The sequence below is a fragment of the Oryza sativa genome, chromosome 12, assembly GCF_034140825.1.
Source record: "Oryza sativa Japonica Group chromosome 12, ASM3414082v1".
NCBI lineage: Eukaryota > Viridiplantae > Streptophyta > Magnoliopsida > Poales > Poaceae > Oryza > Oryza sativa.
Window position 1 is genome coordinate 24,545,112 of NC_089046.1, and position 19,225 is coordinate 24,564,336.

Here is a 19,225-nt window from a genome sequence, read left to right on the forward strand (position 1 = left end):
TCTGTAATTAGTTTTTTATTAGTGCCGAAAACGCTATACGACACCCTGTATAATACCCGATGTGACACACCAAAACTTTACACCCAGGATCTAAACACCCCCTAACTGAAGAAACCGGGTGGATTTTGACCATCAGAAGCGACAGCAATCTGTGACATATTCTGCAATCCTCAACAAACTAACGCCTGTCAATCTGAATCAGAAACATCTCATTTTTTGTTAATTTTTCACAAGCACTATGTGAATCAAACGTTGAAATTTGGCACAGATTTTTTTTTTAACTTTTCAGAAGAGAAAATTACACACACAAAAAAAACTGGATATGTCTGCGTGACGCTGTTTACCGAACGGCCCAGCTCAGCGCTTTGCTCGAACTGGGCCGGCCCATCTGGCCATCTATGCTCTCTGACATGTGGGCCCCACTATATAGTCAAAAGGGATAATTCGTTGATGAAAAAAAATTTTGGAACGGCTCGGCGCAGACTGCAGTGCTCTCTGTAAATGGTGCGTGCTCGAGACTCAATCCGCGAAATCCTCCCTGTTTTTTCGATTCAATCCGCCCTGGGGACGGCGGATTCGGCGCCGGCGATCCGGCCGGTCGCCGCCGCGTCCGATTTGGTGCGGATTTCGTCGGAGAAATCGCGTCTTGACCTTCCTGTGCCTCTTTTTTTTTTTGTTGCTCGTGGGGGATTTCAGGAGAAGAGGGGGGCGGCGTCGCATGGCGACTACGACGAGCAAGGTTATTGGATGGGTTTCTTCTCTTTGATACCTCGAGCGAGTCTTGCGTTGCGTGGTGAATGAATCCTGAGGAGTTGGGGGGTGTGTGTGTGCAGATCGCCGGGTGAAAGGCGCCGAGGTGTTCGTCGGCGGGTTGCCGCGGTCGGTGACGGAGCGGGCGCTCCGAGAGGTTGGTGTTCTTCCGAGAGTTGCGCGCTGCCGGTAGAATGTGCAACTGTCACTGTGTTGTTTGATTGGTGTTGTGAATTTTAGCCTAGTGTACTGCATGGTTGAAAATACCTGAATTGTTTGTGTGCTTGATTGTGTGGACGTGATGCTTTTGAATAGTAAATGTTAAATAAATTATTGGCTGATAACCTTGTGCATTGCACTGCCTCATACTCCCTCCGTTTCAAAATGTTTGACACCGTTGACTTTTTAAGTACGTGTTTGACTATTCGTCTTATTCAAAAAAATTAAGTAATTATTTATTCTTTTCATATCATTTGATTCATTGTTAAATATACTTTCATGTACACATATAGTTTTACATATTTCACAAATTTTTTGAATAAGACGAATGGTAAAACATGTGCTAAAAAGTCAACGGTGTCAAACATTTTGAAACGGAGGGAGTATTACTCAAGAAAACCAAAATGAAATGGAAAAAATGGTTGCCTTTCTGCACTTGAAGGAGGAGACAGGTAATAGGTTAAAAGCTGAAATGAACCTATGAGCCTCCCATTTAACTGAGGGTATTATGTCGGAGATGCCATCCAAATCAAATGTAGTGGTGAAGTTCTAAGTTGTACAATGTTCTGTAATTCTTGGATGTAGCTTGATGATCTGTATTAAACAGTCTTTTTATAATTTATGCATGGTTTAGAGTCGGTAACTATTTGGTATTTCAGTGTTGAGTTTTATTACACTTGCTCCATTGTGCATTAGCTGTACCTCTATACCTGTTACCATCAAACTTAGTTCTGAAGGAACTAACATGATTAGCTGATACTTAACTCACATGAAAATAAATTTCTCTCTCATTTTCTTGGCCATGTCTGTCTTAGTCCTTTGGACTGACCTGTGTAATCTCAACAGGTATTTTCTCCTTGTGGAGAGATTGTTGATTTGCGGATAATGAAAGATCAGAATGGCATTTCAAAGGTCTGATACTAATGCAACATTTTGTAAGTTTCAATATATACTTTCTTATTTTCGTATATTCATCATTAACTTTTCTGATATCCTTTCAGGGATATGGCTTTGTGCGATTTGCGGAGAGGGAGTGTGCTTATATTGCTAAAAGGCAAATAAATGGTTTTGAGGCAAGAATATCTAACTTCTTGTTCGATGTTATCATTTTTTTCATATTGCACATAATATATACATATGTCCAAAAGCTTTCAAATCCCTTGTTTTAATAGATTTCTTATAGTAGCTAGGAAGTATTTGATGCCTTGTCTTTTGCAAGATTTCTTTCTCTGAAGCTATGCTGGACTAAGACAACAGAAACTATAAATTGCCGTGAGAAGCTCTTTTAATGATCTATGCAAAATTGTAAACAAATTGCTCATAACTACAAGTTGCACCGCTGAGTTCATCTTTATGTTTGGTTAATGTCTAGTTAAACCTGATTCATCTTTATGTCTAGTTTCTTCACTGCTGAATTCACTGATTCTTTCCTTGTTTTCATCCTGTTTCGGTGCCTACAGAAACCATAATTTTGCCTGTATGGCTAGTTTCTTCATATCTCAATGTAGTTACAAGTGCTCCCTATTTTGTCTTTCCTTGTACTATTTTCCTAGATATCGTGTTCAAAGAGAGAGGATTGTTTGCTTTCTCATTTATTAGGGAGCAAATGTTTTGAACAGCATTACTATTATGCTTCATTACTGAAGTTAATGCATGTAATGTTATTGGTTCTCTGCCAGCTTCAAGGAAAGAGACTTGCTGTTGATCTTTCGTTGGATCAAGATACACTCTTCTTTGGGAATCTTTGCAAAGGTAAACTTAACCCATGATGGACTTCTTGTATCACAATGTAGAAAATTTGTTACAAAAAACATGACACCGTAGTTGATAGAAAACAACATGACTTCTAAAGCCATTCTGTCTGACCTATCTAACATCTGTGCTTCATATTTCCTTTGTTCACACTTCTTTTCCTTGTTTTTCAAAGAATGTACGACATGTCGATCTATTAGCACTTTGCAGTCCCATGATCTCACATGCACATGTTGCTGCTTTCATTACCCCTGTCTATCCCAATTCCATTTCCTAGTTTTGTTGGATCAACATTGAGGCTGAGCCAGAGTACCAGGATAATGTAATTTGTTCCGAGTAGGAGTTTGTAACCACATTCCAATTTATATTGTGAACAGCTGTTCTTTGCTTAATATTTTGTTAGAATATTAGTTTGTCAAAACTTCCAGACCAAAATCCACATGTTAGCATTCTAAATTCTTGGACTTGTTCTCTTTTTTGGTCAGACTGGGGCATCGAAGAATTTGAAGAATTGATTCGCAAGGTAAGACCTGTAGCGCCTTGCTTTGAGAAAAATATAAGGACCTTTAGCGCCTTTATAGGTCATTGGGGAATGCTCTACCAGCGTTGATGTGAATGTCAAAATCAGTGAGTGAATTGGGGATTTAACTATTTATTCATTGAGTTGGCCCTTAGGGCTAATATGAGATGAATACAACGTGAAAAGACAGAAATACCCCTTAACACATACACACTAATACATATATATTCTTAACACCCCTACTCAAATGCAATGTATATGCAACATTGCATTTGAAACTAAATACTAGATTAATGACACACTAGAATAAATCCACAGTCCATGCTTGAAGATGTTGTCGAATCGTGCAACTCTAGAATGATGATGAAGATGGAAATCCATCCCTTCCTCAATGAAGAGGACCTTGGAGCCTTCACAAACTGTTCTTCAGCTCCTTTGGTACCTTAAAGCCTTCACGAACCGTTCTTCGGCCAATCACTGATTCGGAGATGTGGATATGATGATGAAGAGGATGAAGGTCCTTCACAAACTGTTCTTCAGACCTTTGTAGATTTAGAGATGTTGATGGTGATGATAATGGACCTTTACAAATTGTTCTTCGGTCCTTGACTGATGACGATGTCCAACTCCGATATGGAGCTGGTGAAGTTGGAGATGATAACTCCGATGGGGAGTTGACAATGCAGATGATGTGGTGTGATAAACCAGCTCCAGTGGGGAACTAGTGATGAAGATAGATTAGCACGCTTCAACGAATTGTTGTGTATTGGATTTGGATGGACTCAAAAGGATTGTAAAGGAAATATTTGGATGGACTCAAAAGGATTGTAAAGGAAATATGACAACATAGTATATCAATAGGCCTAAGGAGATTAGTAGAATTGTTGATGGCAGCAGCAAGCAAACATAGCAAATGTAGAAGAAAAAAGTAGATCTGTTGATGGAATACGATTAGAGGCTAACAAATCAACACTACTCTTTGTGGGTAGGACTGTGAGACTGAGACCCTAGATGCTTCATCCAAATCATGGCATATCAATGGAAGAGAACCATTTCGAACTAAAGGTTGAAGATCATCTACTAATCAAGAAGCCAATTTCAATTAGAAATATCCCAAGTAATCCACTGGTTTATGCTATTGCTGTGTTGCAGCACATGATAGAAGCATGATGCGGGAGGTTTTAGAACTTGTGCCAACTGATCTTAGGTATAAATCAAGGAGCTAGCAGTGCACAAAATGATGATGAGCAATCAAGCTTATAGCATGGCAATCTGATACTAGCAAAATATAGGATAGGAAACAAAGGATGTTGATGATAGTGCACAAAATGGAGTTCCAGGACAACAAGCAGAGGCTCAAACTGAAGCCTAAATGCAACAGATCCACTTAGATTTGGTGAGAATGTAGAAGAAAGCAGAGGAGTTTCCTCAGCTGCTTGAGGATGAAATGGATCAAGATGACTTGCTGCTGCTGACACATGCTGCTGCAAGTCTGCAACTAGCTCAATGGCTGCTGCTTCTTAATGATTTGCTGCTTGAAGACGACGAAAGCAGGGCTGCTGCTGTTGGTTTGCTTGACGAATACTGCGAGTGGTGATGAAAGGACGAGACCAGTGATTGAGGCGGCGAGGCTGCGACGGCCGACGACGACGGTTTGCCCGCCGGCAGAGGATACGGCGGCCGCGACTAGCGGTGGGATGAGGTAGTCAATGTCTAGACGATCTGCTGCTGGCTGCTGCTACTGGCTGCTACTTGAAGATGAATGGGACGATGACGAGAAGCTAATGCATCTTGACAGAGCTGACGGCTTGATGGTGTGGCTGCCTGCGGCGGCGTCCGCCGCCGGCGCACCGGGGAGGACGTCGGATTGAGGCTAGGGTTAGGATCTCTGCTCTGATACCATGTCAAAATCAGTGAGTGAATTGGGGATTTAACTATTTATTCATTGAGTTGGCCCTTAGGGCTAATATGAGATGAATACAACGTGAAAAGACAGAAATACCCCTTAACACATACACACTAATACATATATATTCTTAACAGTGAAAACATGATTGAGTCCTTTTGTTTCCATCTTTTTTTAAAAGAACAATACTGGGAATTACATGGTCAGCTTTACAGTGCTCTTTGATCTATAGGCATTAGAAGATGTTGTTTCGGTTGACCTTGCAATGGCTCGAAACCATGACTCTTCAGTTGGGAAAAGACGTCTAAATCGAGGCTTTGCATTTGTGCGATTTTCTTCTCATGCAGTAAGTCTTATTCCTTATTTTTGTTAATTCCATCACCCATTGGATTCTACGATGGAAATGTTGACCTTATATTATTGATGGTTATACTTAAACCTCCTTTAATCATTCATTTTCTGTTTGATTTATCTTTTTCTTTACATTTAAGTGCAGTAATTCAGCTTTCCTTTGTCATATTTTGTTGCGCCAAACTTAGCTATGCCTTTTTATCATTATTTTCTTAATTCCAAGTTTACTTATAGTTTACCAAACCCTTGCCAATTGGTTTATCTTGCAGGTATTGACCAATATATAGCCTCTTGTCTTAAAACAATCTTTATTGGATAAAACCATCTGACTGAAATATAGGGATATGTATAAAGTTAGCTTCTTTCTCTTCTCCTGGATTCCTGATGAATGATTCTATCCTTTTGTGGTGTGCCTTAAATCTATCTGCTACAAAAGAAGCGCATTATCAAGTAATTGCATATCTAAGTAATTTTGTCTCCTTTATGAGATGAGGGGCCAGATGATGGTGCATTGTCACAATGTTACCAACATATCCTTATCATCTACTGACAAGAAAATCAATCCATATCTTTTACTCAGTGTTGGTTATGACGTAATGGAATGCACTTTTATCATCTGATCTTTTAAATGACTGATTGGTGTTGCAAAGGGCATCTTCTATGGTTAGTTTTCATATGGAAATGGAAACATTGCATTGTTGATTTGTGTAACCATGAAAAAGAAAACAAATAGTTTTATACTTCTGAAGGAGTCGATCATATTCAATATCCCCTAGAATCAATTGTTGGGCACACTTGTTAAGAAAAAGAAGTATAGACTGGTATTATATTGCTTGCCAGATTTTCTATAATTCCATCTCATGCATATTCTATCTCACATCCATCCCCAATCTTCACAAGGATTCTGTCCGTTACTGAAATTCATTTACAAATCATAGGATAAAGCTATGGTGATTATTGGTGAGCTTTCATTTTTATGTGAATCCATAACCTCCCTTATTCAATAGATGGCCCATAGTGACAATTTCTATATCTGGTGAGGCAATTTCATGGGATTATAGTTTAACAAGATGAGCGAAAGAATATCTGTCTGCTCTCCTTTTCTGATCTGCAACATTCTGAAGTTTTCTGTTAGTAAAGAAAATCTCAATTTATGGGGTCACAGTCACCTTGGCAATTTTAGTGACACCAAGTTTGTTGGCTCCTGGTACCTTAAGTTCTGAACTATCCATTTCTAGTGGCCTAACTCCAATTCATGCTACTATAGCTATACTACTCTTTTTTTATCATATACGCTTTTCTCATTAGCAATGGTATGCAAAACTACATAACAATTTTCTCCTGATACCAGTTCTGTAGGATTTGTCATGTCACTTTTGTAGAGGAAGGACTTAGGAATCTTATGTTTAGCATATCCAGTTGAAGAGGTGGTTTCACCAAAATCCAGTAAAACTATTTAACTTCATGAAAGTTTTTTTATTCTTCATTTTGTCCAGAGATCAAATACTTTGCCTCTAAGATCTGATCATTATCTTTTGACAGTATATATAAAGTTCATGGGATTTGCATCCCTTGATGAATGTTTTTACTGCCTTAGTTGCTATTGTATTTATCCAGAAACCTCTGAACAGAGCAGGTTTCAAAAACACACAGCAATTAATAGCTAACATTGTTCCAATGTTTAGCCTGACAAGTGTCAGAGAAATCTTGTTCAAATAAGAATACAGAACTCAGCATTTCACCTCATTTGCACAAATTATGTTGAATCACTTTTGTGCCTCCTTATATTATGAAAGCTGCCATGAACAGCGATCAATCCCCCCATCGGCCATCACCATTCCCCTTGTAATTTGACCAAATTCCTGTAAAGGTACAACTTTACCATTTGGAGGCAGTAATAAATAGATCCATTGATTCTCTTAGCACACCATTATAGTGCTCACAATCTTGAGCTGACGTTGTACTTACTCTGCTGGAGTTTCACCTCTGACATTAATCGTAGATTCATATCTGCCAGTTCCAAGACACATTTATGTCTATGTGCCTTTTATCTTGGTTCATCACTGATCTGAGGTTATGTCACTGATACATGAGCAAAGGACAAGTATCTGATATCATCATGGAGAAGGTGTTCTTGGGTCTATGGTTTCTGAATCGATCATCCTCCTTTGATTTCTTTCCTCCTAAAACTATCGATCACAGGCTGCAGCACGCGTACTTCGTATTGGTTCCAGAACAGATTTTCTGCTTGGTGGATTGCATCCTTCAATAAATTGGGCTGAGAAGGAGTCTCATGTAGATGAGGACGAAATGGCCAAGGTAATGTAAATGACAAACACTTTTTTTTATTGATATAGATATAGATATAGATATTTTCTATCTTGATATGTTTTCATTTCGTCTATATCCAGGTTAAGACAGCTTTCGTTGGAAATTTACCAGCAAATGTTACAGAGGAGTATTTAAGAAAGCTTTTTGAACATTGTGGAGAGGTCTGTTATGCGCCAATGTGGCAGCCAAATGTGTGCGTTCACCAGTTTTATTTGAAATATTAAATAAATCTGAAAAGTAAAGCATTAATGTTTAATTAGGTAGTACGGGTTGCAGTCTCAAGGAAAGGACAATATCCAGTTGGATTTGTCCACTTTGCCAGTCGTACAGTAAGTATTTGTACATGTTGTTTTAATCCTATTGAGTTTTATAGGTTGAACTCTCATACAAGTTGTTGTCATTATCTTTTTTTGTTGATGGAAGGAGCTCGACAATGCAATAAAAGAAATGGATGGTGAAACAGTGAGAGGACCTGACCGAGGGGCAACTTTCAGGATCCAGGCATGAATAAGAATGTTATTTCTGTGGAGCAACTTATAGATTCTTATTGCTTATTTTACTTTTGTACTATTGGATTTGACATCCCTGTTTATTGCAATAGGTCTCAGTTGCTCGGCCTGTGGTAGAGAACGATAAAAAGAGAATTCGTGAAGAAGTGAAAACTAGAAGATCAAACGTATCAACAGACAAGCCGGACCATTCTTATGGAAGACGTGGACATGATTCATATGATCGTCAAGCAAAAGCTCCAAGGCTATATAATGAGGTACTACATACGAATGATAAGCTCCTTCATTGTGCCCTGAAAGGGTCAAATCAGAGTTAACCATTTACTCTCGCACTTCAGTCCACTGTTTTATTAGTCTGTGATGTCACAAGGTTCATTCTGTAGTTTTTTATCAGTTTGTATAAACTAGACTATGTTTTAGTTTGTTCTGTAGGATTTGTTATTTGTACCGGTTTCTATGAACTCAACAATTTTTTTAGTTCACTTCAAAAGCATGGCACAACCTATTCCAGCTTCAAACAGTTGAATCAGCAATTTTTCTGTCCTTTGTAGTTCTGGATTTTATATGAATGCTTAGTCGAAGGAATAAATTGCATATAATTCAATAAGGAACGCCATGTTTGTTGACATGATAACCCTTTTCTGCCAATTTTCTTTTTTGCAGGTGTCTGATACGGACCCCTATGAAGCAGCTGTTGTTTCACTACCTTCAGCCGTCAAGGAACTCCTACTTCGTATTCTACGTCTTAGAATTGGCACTCGATATGATGTAAGTAATCTGTACATAAGGTCTCTACTTGTGCCTTTTTTGGGTGTGTAAAACATGGTCTGCCTGTCCATTTTACTTTTTCAGATAGACATTCATTGCATAAGGAGTCTTAATGAACTTCCTGAAAAGGCTGCAGTTGCTGTCCTTAATCAGGTATGGAGTTGTTTCATGCACATGATCTCTGACTCTGAGATCTGACCTGTTCTACCATATCATTATGCTTAGCTAAAAATGGCATTCATTATTCTGATGATTATTCCTGCTCGCAGTTTTTGATATCAGGTGCAGATAAACACAATAAAGGAGACTATTTCGCTTCATTAATTGCTAAGGTTTTTACTACCTACCTGATTCAATATTTCACCTTTTTAGTGTTTTTTTGATTGATGTGTACAATTTGTCCCCTTTTCATTTGCAGTACCAGGCTGAGACATTTAGCTCAGCACTAAGATTGCAGGGTTCTACTTATTTGCCAAGAAATCCTGAAATACAGAACAAGAGATTCCCACATCAAGATTACGAGTACACAGCATCCGGGTAAACTATTTTTTTTCTAGGACAATGAAAATTTTATTTTCAACTGTTCTACATCTGTGTAAACTTTGAGCCTGGCACCATTGATCTATGTTTTACTTGCAGGAGTAGTAGATACAGTTCCTTAGGTGATTATCCTTCCTCATCTTATGTGGATGATCCCGCATCATCTCAGTCAAGGAATAGAAGGTATGATGAATACAGACCTGATCTTGTAAGATATCCAGATTCAAGATCACGGCAAGAGGAAATAGTCCGCATTGAAAGATATCCAGAACCAAGATTTGCACATGAACCAAGACAGGATACTGGAAGGCATCTCGATCTAGGGTACGTACAAGAACGGAATTCGAATATTGAGAGATCAGCTCAAGTAGCTTTTTCATCTAGGGAAGGAGGATACTTATCTGCTTCAAGGTACAACACAAACATAGTCCCAGAATTCAGCTCCAGGTCATCTGCTGAATACTCTACTGCTCGCCAACAAGTAAGGTTTGATCCATTCACAGGGGAACCATACAAGTTTGATCCCTACACCGGTGAACCCATCAGGCCAGAATCGAACCCACGTCGCTCAGGAAGCTTATACTGACTTTGATTGATTGAAGCAACAGTTTGGATATGGTAGATTAGATTTACATCCCTGAACCAAAAGGACCATATACTGCTCTTGCATGTTGTAAACCTAGTGTATTTGATGTGCCTCAGCATTGTAATGTTAGAAATCCATTTTCATCCATGTCACTGGAAAACTATGGTTGAAACAACAGTAATAAGTTCTATCATTTATGATGGCATCTGATGATATGAATTAGGGAAAACTAAGCATTTGTTGGTCTGTTCTGATGGTCAGTGCTTCAGTGGCGTGTTTCTGCAGATGCTTCATACATTAGTATTCATCTTTTTTTTTGTGTATAAACTACAAACTAGAACTTGATTGGGACTTAACAGTGACTTCTTCAGTTCACTTTAAACGCTGACTAAGTTGCTTTCCCATACGTACTCATTCAATGTATTTACAAGCAAGATGACTGAATGATCAGCTGTCAAGGTAAGTGAATACCTTGAGTAATGTACTCTATACTCATACATAGAATATAATTTTGTGCATAATTCATTGCAAAAACGGACATACTATGTTATGAGCAGGAATTAAATTCCATATATTGTCAAAAAGAACTGATGGGAGTAGAATTGGAGTAATTGGAACATGATGGAGGTTTTAAGTGCTGATTGGTTCAAATGTACCATTGCAATGGAATAAAGACAACGGAGACATCTTTTCAATCACACCAATGAAAAGATTTAGATCAGTTAAATTTGCAAAGAAACAAAAAATTTTAGTCAATCAAACGGCTCATCATTTAATTGGATTTAATGGGTGCAAGCTGGATATGCATGGGTAGGGTAAACCCCTATCATTGGTCTAGTGCCTCACTTGACAATATCCTCATCACATATGGACTGATCTTTGTGATCATGTGCGAATTATGGAAGATTCTCTACAGTAAAACTCTGAAACTGTACATCCACCTCTATCCATATGCCACCATTCATTCACATAGTTCTTCTACAAGAACACATTCTTCTCATCTTACAAAAAAAAATGAAAGAAAAATTCTAAAAATTGAGTCTATCCTTCTTTATGTTTGATCAAAGCCAGTGAATTTTCACCAGTCAAAATCAAAGAAAAATTGAGTGGATCATCCAAAAAAAATGAATATTTGGTATTCATCTCAAGAAATAAATTAAGCCAATTATAGCAAGTTTGTTTTGACATAATCATAGCAAGTTTTTTTTTTGGTTTAAAGATAACAAACTCATGGCAAGTTGATGTGACCAACCAGACATGCTCAACAAACCAAGAAGCTGGTGAAGATGACCATTCCACATGAGAAGACATTGCTACATTGCTACCAATTGAGTAGAACAGTGAACAGTGCTGGAAGAAAGCATCAGCTCACCCCCCATGATCCATGGAATAAATCACAAGCAGGTGAGCAGTGTGATGCACAACAGCTATGCTTTACTAGTGTCTTAGTCCATGGTTATATATTTCATTATTCAGGGACCAAACCCTAATTAAACGGTGGTTATGCTGTCATCAGGGGCTAGTGGACCACCCAACACCGGTGCACACACTGGCACCATTTCTTATAGCCTTTTCCCATAATTTTGTCATTTCTTCAAACTAAACATCATGTATATAGTACTTCAGACTGTTGAATTTTGTCATGTTAAGACTGCAATTAGCGGCGCGGTCTGTCATGAGTAATTTTCACCATGTTTTGCAAAATTTCATGTGTGCTGCAAAATGTTCTTCAAAATGATATCTTCTCTTGCAAAAAAAAAAGAAGGAAAAAATGATATCTTGAAAATCTTTGAAGTGGCTCCTGGAATCGTATTAAAGTCTAAAATACGATGAGCTTCTCTCTCATTTTGGGATCAATCGACTTGAGACACAGAAATAGCCACGTTTCTAATGTGTATTTTTTTAAAGGAATTCAAAATGTTTTTCTTAACCAATATAAAACCACAATATGATTTAGATGCCCATATCCAAAAAGTCGCTATCCCGAAAAGTTTGTGACTCTGAATTTTCTGATATGTGCATCCTGGTATAACGATGTGATGTGAACGAATATAACAGAAGTGTAGCCATCTCAGCAACAAACGGAAGCTAGATTTATTACATATTTTATATTGTTTTTGTGCGAGAACTCAGAAAAGAAGTATGCAATTATGCTGGAGGATACAGAGATGCCAACAAACCTGAAAGATTTGGTGATGCCAACTGCTAATCTAATTTTCAGATCATCACCAGTAGATGACCGACAAATTAAAGCGATGATGAACATAATGGAACAGAAGCAATTTGCAACAAGAAAACCATGAAGCTAATAACTAAAAAGATTTTACTACTTCTTGATTAACTGAGATTAACATCTCTGATCCATGAGATGCTAAATTATCAGAGCTGAATCTGAGTTCCTTGTGAGAGCACGTGAGCTACCTATCTACCCGTGGTCCTTCCATTTTGGATGTTATATATGGTTGCGTGCATTCCGGGCTCCAAATTTCGTTAGTGTTGATTAATAAACATAGGTGGGCTAGCTCATGCCTTTGTCTCCTATGGCACTAGTTAGCAAGGAACATGTCTTTTTTTGGACAGTAGATTTGATTGGGGAATGTAGGCTTTTTAAGTACTTAGATCCACGCATACAAGCGGTCGAATTGCGAAATGGATTGCCCGATCGACGAATCGATGGCGGTTCGGATCAAGAATGTGGATAAGAGATGTTTTAATTATATATGAACATCAAGAATATGGAGAGAGTGATGTTATTATTGTAAAACTTTTTGACAGAGGAAGAAAGAAGTTGCTCCTGTGCAACATCCATTACTTGGGCAGCCTCTTGTCGAAGTTTGAACTCTGTAAATATGTACATATCCTTTTCTTAAGTAAATTTGGTCCGCCTGTCTTAGGCCGGCTCGGCTAAAAAAAGACAGAGGAAGAAAGAAGATGTTATGGTAAATTTGCATGCTTAATTTGGAATTTGGATCATCCTCCCTCCAAGCATAGAGTGGTCCATGTAAGTTTTTAGTTATTTGTCTTCTCTTTTGCTTGGTGAACACTACATTTCAAAATGGTAGTGGCAATTGGTAAAAAGAGAATGAAAACCACATAGATAGGTAAGCTGCTGGTTTATCAAGATGCCCTGGAAAACGACCTGAAATCAAGCACTTTTTATTGACTTAGCACTGTTAGAAACACCTAACTGATAATAGTAAGTTGGCAACCAAATAGATTTTTTATTAACATACAAAACCTTCTCCACAACCTTGTTGGCACTGAAAAAGTAATGACACAATTTTTAAAAGATAAGTAGGAACAACTAGTGAAGGAAACTAAGTTAATAAACAAAAATGAGAGGCCATTAGTTAATAATTAGTTAGTTTGCAGATATGCTTTTTCCACCAAATGAATTGACCTGTCACCAGTGGTCCTGTGGCCAACCTCTCTTTCCTGCCCCTTGGACCCAACCTAGCTTCCTTACTTTGGTACAAAACCAAAATGGCAGCAATGATGCACACACACACACATCAAGAACATCCACAAGATTGGCTTAACAATAATAATTGGGGTTCATCAGTTAGGTCAAACACAGCAAAGTGCATTAATCACCTTCTTTGAGTCCCAGCTCAACAAACTCTAGTGACTCAATTAGAGTGAGAGTGAGGGTGAAGTGAAGTGACATGCACAAAGTCAAAATTGGATCATGCAAACATGCATTGCAGAACAATTTTACCCCTGCAGAAACACATGCTGTACTACTTTGAGTGCAGAAGCTGCATTATTAGTGCATGTAACAAGCTGAACTCAAGTTGATCAAAACAGCCATTAACTGCATTTTTCTTGGCTGAATTATGTACAGGTTTTAGTTATCAGTGTCTGCATGTCTGGTGGATGCTGCTGCTACTAGCCTTTTTTCCATTTAGTCAGTACAACCACCAGCTAGCTCTCATTGGCTATGCCTAATTGCTGGCTGGCTGGATAATTTCCATTTAGATCCCTGCTTTTTTGGCTGGATAATTACATGGGAAAAGAACATGGCAACAAGAGACAATAAATGGTGATAGGATCTCACTGAACAAGAGAGATCTACCTTCCATCTCCACTAGCAGTACAATTCAGAGTCCGTGATGATATAGTACTAATATCTTTTGTATTAGAATTATTACGTTTCCTAATCCCAACCTAAAGAAGAGCTTAATGTTAATTAAGAAGTTGACCTACCTAATTCATGGGAGAGTTTAACTGTCTTCAGGTGAATTTACCGGTGTGTACCATGGATCACTTTTGGATAGGTAATAAATGATCACTTTGATATGCAACTAGAGGAGTGAATATGTAAGGAAGTAAAAGGTTTGTCAATGAAATGGGAGTTGTGTTAAGATTGTACCAAACTTTGTTACACCTGAACATATTAGGTAAACAGTTATTAACTTCTCTAAAAGATCATTTATCTGTTCTGGATAAAGTTAGTTCATTAAAATTTCACCCTTTCTGTATGCAGATAAGATCCTATTTTAAGCATTTGAGTCTTCGTACTTTACAAAACAATAAAGATCAATCAGAGATAAAGTATCCTTTTTGAAAAGAAAATAATAATGCAGAGAGAAAGGTTACATCTGTTATCTCCATTTGATCTAAAGTCAATAGCGTGATCTTGTTGACAGTACATAACAATTATCAACTACAAATAACGTTATTTTTTCTTGAGGGGGACAAATAAACGATAACAAAATCCTACATAGTGCCATGTGACTCTGAAGTAACTTCAATTCCAAGTGAAGCACATCGAAGCAACCAACAAACCAAATCTTGATAAACCTAGAAGTACTATCTTAACCATCAAATAAAGCTGAAAAGAATAAAAAATAAAAGAACAGCAAGAAGGTGCTCTGCCTTTTTTTTTACCCCTCCAACTGCTGATGAACAATTCAGAGTAACTGTCACTCGGACTGTCAGATGTTGGTTGGGCCGGTGAATTCGGTAGTGGACCTAATTTCACCCAACTGTGAAAGTGACAGTTTCTGACAGTCACCAACATTCCTATCTGAACTGCTTTTTTTTTGTTATCTTTTTTCTTCTTGGTTTTTTAATGCAGTGGCTTCAGTTCTTCCAACCATTCTGCGTTTCTGCCCAACTCCGTTGTCGTACGCTCGCCGTCCGAAAGCTGTATTTCTTCAGTTTCATAAATAGTTTTGACCTTTGAGTGGGATATGATCGAAGAAACCTCTTACATTTTGTCTATTTGATATGCATACAGCCTTGGATGCAACGTCACCTGCAATTGCATGTCATTTGTTACTTTTTGTATAGCTGGTGACAGAATTGAGTGCAGCCTCGGCCAGGGTTTTACATTTCAGGATGTTAAAAAAAAATGGTGCACCAAAATATCATACGAAATTTTGAGAAAGATTTTCGCTCAATTTGAACAGAAAATTTATAAATTCAAACAAACTCAAAAGTTTTATCTGGAAATGCTTCCTACTGGGATCCACCGGTAAATCTGAAATTTCAGAGATTTTGGATCGAAATTTCAAACCTTATTGACACGGTATTTATTGTATCTTTAGACTACCAGTTTCTGATGCAGTTCGTTGTCACAAATCATATATTTTTCCATGGCACAAAAACGCAAAGACATAAATAATTGCACTAATTCCATATGTTTAATGAAAATAATTTTCTCATAAATATCCAATCCAAGAATATTTTTTGACAATTGAAACATCACACATCCAAGTTAGGACTACCTACAATGACCATATTACCAAAGCAACATAAACTTAAAAAAAAAACATTTCTTTTTTTTAAATCAATGGTTAGTAATTGAAAATTCTTCTAAATTTTATAAATTTGTTTGCTTCTCCTCAACCTCTATTCCTTCACCTGCTTCTTCTCAACCTCCACCATATTAAGGTGGACATGAGATGAGATGAGATGAGTCCATTGCATCGCCCATTTCGCTCATGGATCAGTAGGTAGCCAATCATTCTAGCTTCCATCTCAAAAACCAGTAGCACATCATCATCATCATCATCATCTCAACCTCAATCTCAAGCTACAAAATCCTCCAAGAATTCCAAGAAACCAAAGGCTTGACACTATTGCATTGGATTGGCGGCATGAGGAGAGGAGGCTTCCATGGCGCGGCGGCGGCGTCGCCGACGACGGTGGCGAGGGCGGGGAGGGTGATGAGGGCGGCGGTGGCGGCGTTCTTCCATGGCTACCATTGCTACACCTCCGTGGCGGGGCTGCTGGTGCTGCCGTTCTCGGCCGCCGTGCTGGCGTCGGGCGCCATGGCGTCGCCGTCGTCGGGAGCGCTGGCGGCGGTGTCGGCGAGGATACGGCGCATGTTCGACGCCGCCGGGTTCCCGCCGTCGTCGTTCTTCGCGCTGTTCAACGCCAAGCTGTCGCAGACGGTGTTCACGTTCGCCGCCGCGCTGCCGTTCACGCTCACGTTCCTGCTCCTCGCCAAGGCGTGCGTCGCGGCGATGCTCCGGCCGGACGACGATGGCGAAGGCGTGGCGCGGCGAGGGCGCGGCGTGGCGAGGGCGACGCGGCTCCCGCCGTGCGGGAGCGTGGCGGGCGCGTACCCGGCGATGGTGGCGACGCACCTGTTCGGCGCGTTCGTGATGCTGTCCGCGAACGCCGCCGTGTTCTCCCTCATGTTCCTCGCCTTCAACGGCGCCGACCTCCTGGGCCTCACCACCACCTCCCACGCCGCGGCGACGCTCGCGCTGTCCGCCGCGGGCGCCATCGCCTACTCGGTGGCCGTGGGGATCGCCACCGTGGTCTGCAACCTCGCCGTGGTGGTGTCCGCCATGGAGCGCCGCGCGGGCCACGCCGCGGTGCTCAGGGCGTGCGTCGTCATCCGCGGCCGCGTGCCCACCGCGCTGGCGCTCGCGCTCCCGACCAACCTCGGCATGGCCGCCGCGGAGGCGCTGTTCCAGCTCCGCGTCGTGTCGCAGGCGCAACGCCACCGCCTCGCCGGCGCCGGCGACGGCAAGAGGCTCGCGGCGGGCGTCGCCGGCGAGGCGTTCTCCATCGCGTACATCCACGCGCTCTGCGTCGTGCTCGAGATCATCGTGAGCTGCATGTTCTACCGGAGTTGCAGGAGAAGCGAGGCCGACGAGCTCAGAGAGCTCGAGCCAGAGGAGAAGGGTGACCTCCAAGCTTGAGCTCAAGTGTAAAAGAAAGTGTTAAAAAAATTTTAAAAATGAATAGATGTAGCATTTGAAAATTTCAAATAGGTTTGAAATTATGATGAGCATATATGAATTGAGATAGAATTATTCTGGAAATTGTTTTTTTGTTTTGTTGGGAGTAAATTAATGGTATATTGGGGTTAATAAATAATGAATGGATGATTCTCTTGTACAGTAACAAACACACTCTTGAATAAACAAGCAGGGAAGTTTTGCATTCTTCAGTGCTGCAGATTTTTCACATTTCTGTTTTTATTTTCTTTTTATTGAGAATTTGAGACAGTGACATGATAACCTTGCAACTAATCTTTGTTTTAATTGAAATGGCTATACATTGATACATTTTTCATCAGTTGGTTATGAAACTTGGCTGTGAAATGGTAACACCAATCCTCTCCTATTGCTTCTGACCTTTTACATTCTTACCTTTTTCATAATTTGAGATAATTAACAACTAGAGACCTATTCTTCTTCTTTTTCTAGTACATATGTAAGAAGAAAAATCTAGTGAAATCTCTACGAACTAATTATAGGTTAGGATGATAACTGAAACATTCGTCAGTTGAAACGAAAATGTGCTTATGCACAATTGTGCTGTCCTGGTTTGCCTCCTTTTCAGCCTCATTTTGGGCTTTCTTCTTCTGATGCAAGGTCTGAAACCGGCTATAACGAGGATGCCCAAGACAAGGGCATGAGGGTTCTTTGGTTTTGTTGGTCTTTTACTCTGTTGTATGGTTTGGAAGAAGCGAAATGCACGCATTTTTAATCAGCAATCTCGCACTGCTAGCCGGCTCATTGGGGACATGAAAGAAGTCATAGGTAGTGTTTGACACTCATGAAGATGAAAATAAAGTTGGAGCACGTCAAACGAGATAGCTATTAGCACATACTTCCTCCGTCTCATAATATAGAAATCTAGGACCGGACAAGACACTTCATAGTACAACGAATCTGGACAGAAAGCATGTCTGGATTCGTTGTAATATGAAATATCCTGCTCGGTACTAGATTGCTATGTTATAGGACATAGGGAATAATTAACTAAGTTTTAATTATTACAAACTTGACAAATAGAAGAGGATAAGAGGGAGAGAAAAAAAAAGAGTAAAATTTGATAGTATTCGTTGCCACTTCGATTATGTTGACACTAAGTGACAATAATATGTGAGATCATCTAAGTTAATGACGGCAAGGTCGTAGCCCAATTTGTAGAGCATTAAAACAAATCAAATCTTCGGATAAAATGATTATTTGCCTGTTTCTTACTTCCTCCAATTTTTTTATTATATGACGTTGGTTAATTACTACTCCTTCCGTTTCAAAATATTTGACGCCGTTGACTTTTTTAAACATGTTTGACCGTTCGTCTTATTTAAAAAATTTAAGTAGTTATTACATCTTTTCCTATCATTTGATTCATGTTAAATATATTTTTATGTAGGCATATAATTTTACATATTTCATAAAAGTTTTTGAATAAGATGAACGGTTAAACATGTGCTGAAAAGTCAACGGTGTCAAACATTTCGAAACGAAGGGAGTAGTATTTTAGACTAACCAACTTCATTTAATAAACAGAGGGAGTATTACTGAATGAATGAATGGGCATACAACGCCACCCTTATGTGGATGTGATGAATAAACTTATATTTTAAGATTATAGAGATATTCTCTCTAATCAAAACAATTATCTTGCTTTGTTGTCCTTTGGGAGGTTGAATTCTGCTTTTTATATGGGCCCTAATGGGCTGAAGAAGAAACCAGCCCAGTTCCATTTTCTAAACCTTTGCTCTGAGCTCTAGACCC

At 39.4% G+C, this 19,225-nt stretch overlaps 2 protein-coding genes across 5 annotated transcripts; both read left to right on the forward strand.

Moving 5' to 3' along the window:
* Positions 1-465: 465 nt before the first annotated feature.
* Positions 466-10,478, forward strand: LOC9271153 (uncharacterized). Of its 4 annotated transcripts, XM_066306399.1 has the most exons (19): positions 466-504; positions 697-739; positions 834-907; positions 1,816-1,881; positions 1,971-2,042; positions 2,649-2,721; positions 3,207-3,244; positions 5,380-5,493; positions 7,701-7,817; positions 7,910-7,990; positions 8,090-8,158; positions 8,253-8,330; positions 8,431-8,595; positions 9,002-9,106; positions 9,191-9,259; positions 9,376-9,438; positions 9,525-9,643; positions 9,746-10,057; positions 10,150-10,478. In XM_066306399.1, exons 1-19 carry the CDS (start codon positions 502-504, stop codon positions 10,166-10,168), a joined length of 1,680 nt encoding a protein of 559 aa, XP_066162496.1. In that variant the 5' UTR covers positions 466-501; the 3' UTR covers positions 10,169-10,478. The 4 variants fall into 4 exon arrangements, with proteins under 4 accessions (XP_066162496.1, XP_015620253.1, XP_066162497.1 ...); XM_015764767.3 differs by having other exon boundaries at positions 9,746-10,478; XM_066306400.1 differs by having other exon boundaries at positions 466-739; positions 9,746-10,478.
* Positions 10,479-16,088: 5,610 nt separating this feature from the next.
* LOC4352618 (uncharacterized) lies at positions 16,089-17,643 on the forward strand. The gene has a single exon (XM_015763345.2). It carries the CDS (start codon positions 16,337-16,339, stop codon positions 17,390-17,392), a length of 1,056 nt encoding a protein of 351 aa, XP_015618831.1. The 5' UTR covers positions 16,089-16,336; the 3' UTR covers positions 17,393-17,643.
* The last annotated feature ends 1,582 nt before the right edge of the window (positions 17,644-19,225 follow it).

Bases quoted from the DNA above. Each gene is read 5' to 3' on its own strand.
- LOC4352618 (XM_015763345.2), top strand. From the start codon at position 16,337: ATGAGGAGAGGAGGCTTCCATGGCGCGGCGGCGGCGTCGCCGACGACG.
- LOC9271153 (XM_066306400.1), top strand. From the start codon at position 502: ATGGTGCGTGCTCGAGACTCAATCCGCGAAATCCTCCCTGTTTTTTCG. The intron at 5,494-7,700 runs GTAAGTCTTATT...TATCGATCACAG, and splicing joins TGCGATTTTCTTCTCATGCA to GCTGCAGCACGCGTACTTCG. The intron at 9,260-9,375 runs GTATGGAGTTGT...TCCTGCTCGCAG, and splicing joins CAGTTGCTGTCCTTAATCAG to TTTTTGATATCAGGTGCAGA.